This window comes from Gossypium hirsutum, chromosome A02 (assembly GCF_007990345.1).
Source record: "Gossypium hirsutum isolate 1008001.06 chromosome A02, Gossypium_hirsutum_v2.1, whole genome shotgun sequence".
NCBI classification, from domain to species: Eukaryota; Viridiplantae; Streptophyta; class Magnoliopsida; order Malvales; family Malvaceae; genus Gossypium; species Gossypium hirsutum.
In genome coordinates, this window is record NC_053425.1 from 5,134,492 (window position 1) to 5,144,439 (window position 9,948).

The window sequence follows — 9,948 nt, forward strand, 5'->3', positions numbered from 1 at the left end:
ACTATAAAAAGAAAGAAAATAAAGGGGGTAAGCATTAAGCTTAGTAAGTTTGCATGCAAATAAATAACAACATTCATAAGAATTATCTTACTACTTGGCATGATACTACTTAATGCAACTTCATTAATTGTCATAGACATATTTTAAACTGCTTCACTTACTCACTTACTTAAATACTTACTTACTTAATCAAATTTATTAATACATTTTACTTACCTTTTTCCTTATCAAGCATACATGAACATTATGTACTTACCTTTGCTCTTCTAGCATGAACTTGTCTTACCTTTTTAGTATAACTCGTCTTACCTTACCTTACCTTGATATTCTCTTTAAATTTTCCCGTTGAACCACTTGGAATACTAAGGATACACGGGTACCTTACCATTGCCATGACTTGTCATGGTCTTACGTGGTATCCTTTTGAAACTTACCATTGTCATGTCTTGACATGGTCTTACATGGTATCCTTGCCTTATGAACTCACCAATGCTATGCCTAGGCATGGTCTTACATGGGACCTTTGCCTTATAGTAACTTATTAATGCCATGTCTTGACATGGTCTTACATGATTTCCTTGCCTTAGAGACCTTACCAAATGCCATGCCTTGGCATGGTCTTACATGGTATCCTTGAACCCTAATGTCATGACATTTGTATCCCACACATTCCTAAGGTTCAACCGGGACTTTTTGAAATTACTTCTCCGTCAATTCATGCTTGAGTCTTCTTTGAATAATTTCATAAAATAAATATACACATGCTGGAAATTAACAACATTAACATAAAACAATAGAATATTGCATTTATTTACCGCAAACTTACCTCGAAACAAAATACGATCAACTATATCGATTTAGTCCACTATCTTTTTCTTTCCCCGGTCTAACTCCGAATTTTGTTCTTCTTGATCTATAATAAAAAAATTTAGCTTATTTAATACTCACATTTATTAAAATAGTCCTTGACCCAAACTTTGGAAAAATTACATTTTTGCCCCTAAACTTTTACATATTTACACTTTTACCCCAAGGCTCGTAAATTAAACTTCATCCTATTTTCTTATGTTTTATGACATGCTGATCATTTTTCCCTTCTATAACAACATCAAATTCACACTTTAACATGTACTTATTACTATTAGGTATTTTTACCGATTAAGCCCTTTTACTCGTTTTCACTTAAAATCGAGTAGCATAAGTTATTTAACATAATTTAAAACCTCATATTCTATCATAAAACACAAAAATACACAAATTTCACCTATGGGTATTTTTCCAAATATGAACCCTAGGTTGAATTATTGCTAGCATAAGCTAAATCGAGCTACCGGGATTCCAAAAACGTAAAGAACATTAAAAGCGGGGCTTGGAATCACTTACTATGGAGCTTGGAAGCTTGGAACAAACCCTAGATATGGAGAACCCTTGAAATTTCGGCCTAATGAAGAAGATGGACAAAAATTGGCTTTTAATTTTGTTTTTAATTCATTTTAATAACTAAATGACCAAAATGCCCTTAATTAAAAACTATGGTGTTTTATTTTCCTTTAGGTATTTTTGTCCAAAATAGTATAATGGTCTAATTACTATCCAAGGAACTCCACTTTAAAAACCCATTACTCACAAGTACTTAATACCTTTGTGAACTAGAACACACATTTTACAACTTTTGCAATTTAGTCCTAAATATCAAATTGGACCCTCTATCGATAAAATTTCTAAACGAAATTTTCACACAATCATGCAATCATGCCATAGACCTTAAAATAATAATAAAATAAATTTTTCTACCTCAAATTTGTGGTTTCGTAACCACTGTTCCGTTTAGGCCCTATTTCGGGATGTTACATTTTAGGTGGCACCGACAGATACCATAGCAAACAACCCATTCCCGTAAATAATTTCTCCTCAAGCCATTTTTGTAATTTTTATTTTTTATATTTTTTTATAAAAAAAAAACCTGGTTTCAAGGATTTGACAATTGTAGGTATTGCAGCTGACATGGATGCCAATCTTTTCTCAAATCAATTTAAACCTTTAATTATTTAATAAGCCGAAAATTTTCTGCTTTAAAATATGTTAGAATTTTTTTAGTTTTTAAAAATAAAAAATTTAAATTTTTATATTTTATTTTCAAAAATTTTATTTTTTATATTTTTAATTTTAAAAATTTAAATTCAATTATTAACATTGTTAAAATTATTTTATTTATATTTTAATTATATGACTATCAAGTGAGTATTTTTTAATTTCAAAAAAATCATACTAAAAAATTTAACCAAAAAATTTAATAATATTAATAATTAAACTTAAATTTTAAAATCTAAAACTTAAATAAACTCAAATCATATTTTAACAATTCTTTCACTTCTCGAACAAATGGTGGGGCAGCGAGGGCCTTTCATTGGTAAGGTTAGGTAAACACATGATCCCAACTGAAAGTTTATCAAGTAGTATTATATAAAAAAGAGTTAATTACAAAAAAATCTTAATTTTGAGGTTTTCGAAGTATTTATAGAAATTTTATTGTTCTCTTTTTTTCAATTTTATTTTATTTTTAATTTTTATTTTTAAAAATTATATGACAACTTTTTATTTATTTAAAATTTTCATTTTAAATTTAGTTATAAAAGATTTTACATTCCATTTAACTTTTAAATTAATGGTTTTAATAATGGAAGGACCTTATTGATATAACATCGATAATTTATATACCTAGAACATTTTGAAGTTTAAGACCGATTTACAATAAGGGTCATATTTTGAGGATGTTTAGTGCAATTAATTCTATAAAAATAATTTAAATATTACATAAGAGGTCAAAATTTTATATAATATAAATTATTGTGTGAAATTTATAGAGATAGACTATACTATTGAAACTTAGAGAAAGAATTGTATTAAACAGTGATTCTACCATCTCTTCTCAATAGGAGGATGACAAATTAGATTTTTTCTCTTGATTTTCAACTTTTTCCTCTTGAAAAAATTCAAATCTAACTAAAAATGCTAAAAATTAGGAGAAAAAATCTAATTTGTCATCTCTCTATTAAAAAGGATAGAGATAACATAAAATCACAATTTTATAGAATCCTTTCTATAAAACTTATCAGTTGATTTTCTTATCGAAATAATCAAATTCATATTTGTGGCATTATGGCATATATATATTCTAAAAATGGTCCAATATTTACTTTTTGAAAAACTATTTCACAACATTTGTTTATACATTGCTTAACTTTTTCTTTACTGGTTAATGGCAAAACAAAAGGAGAATAAAATTAATCAGATTAAAATAAAATTGAAAAACATTGACAAATGAAATTGCATAGTTTTCTAGCCAAATTTCTTAAGGTGATGCTTTTCTCTCTCATTTGGTTCATCTAAATGAAAAAGATAATTATTTGGGGCTGAGTATGATTGTTCGATATGAATATAATTTATATACAGATATGTTGATTTTAGAAAAATTTTAAAGTATTATATATTGTACTCGTTTAAATACATGTTGGATATAAATATAAAAAATAATGAAAAATGAAAGTTGGAAATAACATATACGAGTGCCTTAAGATTTATTTTTGTTATGTTACGCCAAAATGATTACCACCATTTCGCCATGCATGTATTAAAACATAAGTAATGTTGTGTTGATCTGGAGCTATTTTGGATGAACAAAAAGGCATGCACATATATGAGAATACAAGAAAAAGTCTATGATAACAATCCTGTGGTTGGCATTTGGAATATATGTTGAAATCAGGATATTCTCTTTGAGTAGCAAGGAGATATAGAATAGACATCCCAATGAATATTGTCGTGTGTATTCTCGCTAGTAAAAGAAAACTTTACTACATGAGATACAAGAAAACAGAACATGAGTCGGCAGCAACTCTTATTGTATAGATACTAATTTATCTATATAGGCATACTAGCTCAGTTCATGGGGATGGCTAGCTGATGGGGCCTCTCTATTGAGGCTTCCCCAATGGAGGGTGTCTTGGATAGTGACCATATGGTGGCTTATGTACAGGAGGTTTCTTTGGAGGTTCGTACATTGGTGGTTTTGGTTCTGGCTTCTCTTTCTTTGGTGGTGCATAAACTGGTGACTTTTGTGGCTTGGGCTCATACATTGGAGGCTTATTTGGTGGTTCATACATTGGTGGTTTGGGTTCAGGCTTTTCCTTCTTTGGAGATGCATAAACTGGTGGCTTTGGTGGCTTAGGCTCATACACTGGTGGCTTCTTTGGAGGCTCATAAACTGGAGGTTTGGGTTCTGGTTTTTCTTTCTTTGGAGGTGCATAAACTAGCGGTTTAGGCTCAAGCTTCTCCTTCTTTGGTGGTTCATACATAGGTGGCTTGGGTTCAGGCTTCTCTTTCTTTGGTGGTGTATAAACTGGTGGCTTAGGCTCAGGCTTCTCCTTCTTTGGTGGTTCATACACAAGTGGCTTGGGTTCAGGCTTCTCTTTCTTTGGTGGTGTATAAACTGATGGCTTAGGCTTAGGCTTCTCCTTCTTTGGTGGTTCATACACTGGTGGCTTGGGTTCAGGCCTTTCTTTCTTTGGAGGTGTATAAACTGGTGACTTAGGCTCAGGCTTTTCTTTCTTTGGAGGTTCATATACTGGTGGTTTGGGTTCAGGCTTATCTTTCTTTGGTGATGTATAAACAGGTGGTTTAGGCTCAGGCTTCTCCTTCTTTGGTGGTTCATAAACAGGTGGCTTATGTTCATATGGTGGCGGTTTCACTTTAGGAGGCTTGTAAACAGGAGTAGGAGGCTTCCCATAATTCTCGTAGGTACCAAAAGAAGGGGTGGCGAAAGCCACCACTCCAAGTAGCAATATTAGCAAGTGTATAGTAGACATCATTGAGCTCTTTGCTTTCCACGGTGCTATGAGAAGAGTCATTGTTATAGTGGTAAAGAAACCTTATTGCTAGCCGAAGTGTCAAACAATTTTCTGATTTTCATACCTTTGGAAATAGTCAGCTAGTCTTTTAAGTAATTCACAAATGAAATAAGGTCCATTTAGGTCCCACTTAGTCGAAATTTTGGACAATGGATCCACATGCCCTAGTCTTGTACGCGTTAACGTTGCGATCGTAGTGAAAACATGTAGGCTTGGTTGAAATTTTCGACCATGCGTATTTACTTCATTTTCTATGTGGTATTACTTTCTTTATAAAGTTAAGAAGCTTGAGACATGAAAAGTATATGAACAAGAAACCGAAAGTGAAAAGAATTTCTATAAACAATGGCATAGCATATAAAGTTCCAAATGGTGTTCATGTTGGAGTTTTATTGCAAAATAGTACGATACTACTATAATAATGCCCCATAAGTTCTTAGACTTTCTACAATGAAAAATATAAATTCTTGGACTTTAAATGTGTTAATGGTACCGATATCTTATGATTGTCGTGTCTAAGTTTTGTTTGAGAGCAAATGTTTTAATTAAATAAAATAATAATAACAATAATTGTTGAAATTTGAATTTGTTAAATGTTGCTATTTAAAAATTGAATCTTAATTTAGGCATAGGTGTGAAAGAATTTTTTTATTTATGAGTTAAAGAAAAAGACAAAATTAGGTACCTTAAAGTAAGCATACCTGTCGGTAATGACTAATGAGAAATGATTGAATACCCTTTTTCCCTTTCCATTTTGCTTTCCATTACCAATTTCTGTCTCGTTGGGACTAAGCACTTAAACTTTTTTCTGTCGTGTAATGATAATTTCTTTTTAAATGACAATACAATAAAAAGTTTGTGTGGTACCAAATTAAAATGAAAATGTAACCCGCTAAATACTTGTAATTAATTACAAATTGGAACAAACATCAAATTAACAAAAAAAAACTAGACAAAATGAAATTTAAAACAAAAAAAAAACTAGACAAAAATGAAATTTGAAACTACCTGTTCTCATCGTTGTAATAATTATATGTCGTGACTGTCATAAAAGTTCAATGAAAGAGAAATATACATTCGAATGATTGCTAAATTTGTAGTACCGATAAACTAGAAAAGATGCATAAAGGTGAGCGCAATCGCTAATAACAGCATCTTAGTCTTGCTAACATGGGAAAATTGAGCTCCCACTGGTGTCAACTCCTCTTTCTTAGTATTGATCCCTAAGTGTGACTACCCCACTGGGATTAAAGACTATCGTCCCATAACCCTCTTTAATTCGCTGTACAAAATTCTTGCTACATTGCTTGCTTGCAGGTTAAAACTGGTGATTGGGAAGCTGATCGGTGACACGCAAATTGCCTTCTTGACAGGGTTTCGATAGCAAACGAGATTATGCACACAATGAAATCGAATAAGGGCAGCCAGGGATCTATTATCTTGAAACTAGACTTCAAAAAAGCCTTCGATAGCGTCAATTGAGAATTTAATTTTTACTTCATATCTTTGATCGCATGGGGTTTGGCGAGAAATGGCGAATGTGGATTAAAGAATGTATCTCTAGGGTACATTTCTCTATCCTCCTTTTTATTATTGCTGTTGTTGTACAGCTTAAGGTTTATTCCAAATAAATAAATTCGAACGGTTTTCACCAACCAAATCTCCATGCACCAAAAAACCAAACAAAATCTCTTTGAATTTGTCGGTTATTTAAAAATACGATTTACTCATAAGCTAAGAAAAGAGAGAGAGAGAGCTAACAACTCCAGAAAAATTAATCAAATTTATAATTATTAAACATAAAACTCATTCACATACTCAAAATCCAAAATAATATTTATATCTATACACTCATACCTAAATCCCAATACTCATATAAAAACCCAACTCAACTAAAAAAAACTACCCAAATAAATACACAATCAAAAATTTTAAATAATAATATTATTACTTTTACAGGTAACCTTTGTCAGTATTATTCTAACAACCTCTTAACCTAGTGGTAAGAGTATTATGTTGTAGCTATGAGAGTTTGGATTCAATCTCAAGCAATTCCATTCCGTTCCCATAATTAAAAAAATAGGGTAAGTATTCTCGGCTTTAGAGGAGGTGTTCATGAGTTGAGCAGCCTGCCTAGCCCGATTTGGGTTGGGTTTGGGTTTGAATCCCTAATCCAATTTACCGTTAAAAATTAAAAATATATATAATGTCGAAACCCTTTTGAAATCGACTTTTTATTTTTTAAAATGAAAATGAAGTCGCCACCAATCTCTTTTTATTTAGGTGTGATCAGGTCACCTTGATTCGATCATTTTAATAAAAGGTTAAATTTACTAAAACGATGATTTTGGTCGACAAACCTGGGAAATAGGTTCGGGAGTCGGTTACGCATGAGGAAGGATTAGCACCCTCATAATACCGAAAATTGGTACCTAGTTGATTACTTGATGTCTTAACATCGAGACTTGTGAACTAGAAGAAAATTTACAGTACGATCCCCTTCTTCTTCTTTTTTTTTTGCATGATGTTATTTGATTAAAATATCGCTAATTAAATCCAATTTTATAAAAAATGCCTTTGTATTTCAAGTTAATCGGGAAGAAAATCATGTGTCGTAAGTTAGGGCACGATGTCTCGAATTCTCAAAAATAAGAAATTAAATCAAATTTTATGAAGAATGTCTTCGTATTTTGAGTTAATCTAGAAGAAAATCATGCCCTATAAATTAGGGCACGATGTCTCGAATTCCCGAAAATAAGAATACTCATTTTTTTAATTATTTCCCAAATCTTATATATTTTTAATTATTATTTCTTCCAAAAAAAAGGAGGGACGTTCAATTATTTTGGTTCGAGGAGAAAATTGTACCCCGTAAGTTAGCGGCACAATTTCTCGAATCCTCAAAATAAAGAATGTCACCCTACTCTTTATTCTTTTATGCGATTATGCCGAAAAACAAATGTATGTAGCAATTGTTTACAATGTACGATAATGGAGAAAATTATGGTAAGATAACATAAATAATAAAATATAATGATAATAATATAATGAGTACAAATGAAAAAACAATAAAAATTATTCAATTAATAATATTATCTAATAATACTAATAATGAAATAATATAAAAATGCATGATAATAATAAAATTAAGTTCATAAAATATTGGTTCTTTGAGCGAATTTTAACAAAATTAATATCAATTAACAACAATAATTACTTAATAACGTTAGTAATATCAATAATTGATCAAAATAAAATAATAATAAAATCAGATGGTAAAAAAATGAAAAAAGTAAATATATGGACTTAATTAAATGTGTAACACCCTAAACCCGGCCTAAACATGATGACCAAATCTGGCGATGTCACATGAATTGGAATTTGAAATCAATTGTATCAAGTTAAAACCGTTTCTATTCATTAGCTTTTATTTATCTTTCATCCATCTCAAAACTACTTTCTCGTTAATTGATTCGTTTAAAAATACATTTTGTAGCGGAAGCATTTAAAATCATGATATTTAAAGAAAATCATTCGCGTTTAGGAAAACGTCTTTTTTAATTAAACCGAGCTTTTGTTGAGTTTGCAGTTTAAAAATCCATGAAAATAGTGAAAATTCAAAGTAAAAGCAACAGTCTAAAAGTCCAATTTACATAAAAAAAAAATAACCCAGAAGATAAATAGGAAATAAATACCATAACTGAAATTAAAATAGTTCAATAATCATGTGATCACCGTTGAGTCCTCTACCACTCCGATCCGTCTAAGTCTGGGATTACCTATACAGGTAAAACAGAAAGGGGTGAGTTTATGTAAACTCAGTGTGTAATCCCCACAAAAACATGCATATAGTCAAGCAACAGTTATCAGTCAAATGAAGTCTGGGCCTAAGCCCATTTAAGTTTCAGTAGCAATTCGGGCCTTAGCCCATTTTAGTTTCGGTATCAGATATACATTAATCAGTAAACAGAATCCTACCCAACCAGTCTCTACACACCATCTCCGTCCATCCATACACTCTATGTAGGGTTTAAAACACCCATCCATCCTTACACTCCAAGTAATACCAGATGTGGCACAAAATCAGTAAATTGTAGCTGAGCTGCCAGATAATAGGCTTAAAAGCCTTTCAGTACACTTCCTCCAAATGTCAACATCCCAATCCCATGCAATGCAACATACAGTATATGACATGCTAATACATGAATATTAGTTATAAATACAGTTTAGTATTCATTCATATAATCATCATGCTCAGTACATACATCATACATACAGTTCACGCATTTAAGGGTCTAAGTAGTGCTTACCGACCCTACAATAGGTCCACAGTCGACTTGGGCAACCCATGCAATCTTAGAAAACATTTCAGTTAAATGGACTCCCACACGCTTGTGTAGACTTCCCGTGTGGACCCACACTCCAGCGTAGCCCACACGGCCAAAATCAGTCTAGCCCGTGTGTTGTACACGGCCTACCTGGCCATCACACGATCGTGTCTTGTGTGCACGGCCTGGCCTTGTCGATCACACGCCTAAGTTATGGCACACGACCTACCACACGGGCAACCGCACACCCGTGTGGCGTCGATAATGGGGTTTTTGGCTTTCACTGAAACCCCTTTTTTGCATTTTTGGGTACACACCTGGATCGTTTACACAAACTTAGAAATCGACATTCCAGTGCTCGAATTATTAACACTTACGAAATCACAACCGAACTTAATTTACAATCGACTTTATACTATTAATCAACGTGCGAAAACTTACTGCTATCGATTAGCACCTCAAACACTTAAATAGTTGCAGGAACCCCAGCCAAATCTTACCCTTCACCTAAATCGAGAGTAATCAATACAAAACCCATTAGAAACTATCACGAAACAAGAAGATAGAAAGAAAACCACTACTTACCGAATGAACGCAGCCCACTGTTTCACAAAAAAATGATTGGATTCAAAAAGAGATCAAAAAGTTTCGAAAGAAGTGGAGGAGGGGAACACAAAATTTGAAAAAAATAAATCGAATTATCCCCAAATCCA

The 9,948-nt window shown here is 32.2% G+C and overlaps 1 protein-coding gene across 1 annotated transcript; it reads right to left on the reverse strand.

The window, feature by feature from the left end:
* Positions 1-3,554: 3,554 nt before the first annotated feature.
* LOC107940537 (repetitive proline-rich cell wall protein 1) lies at positions 3,555-5,040 on the reverse strand. The gene has a single exon (XM_016873978.2). It carries the CDS (start codon positions 4,905-4,907, stop codon positions 3,975-3,977), a length of 933 nt encoding a protein of 310 aa, XP_016729467.1. The 5' UTR covers positions 4,908-5,040; the 3' UTR covers positions 3,555-3,974.
* Between the last annotated feature and the right edge of the window lie 4,908 nt (positions 5,041-9,948).

Bases quoted from the DNA above. Each gene is read 5' to 3' on its own strand.
- LOC107940537 (XM_016873978.2), bottom strand. From the start codon at position 4,907: ATGACTCTTCTCATAGCACCGTGGAAAGCAAAGAGCTCAATGATGTCT.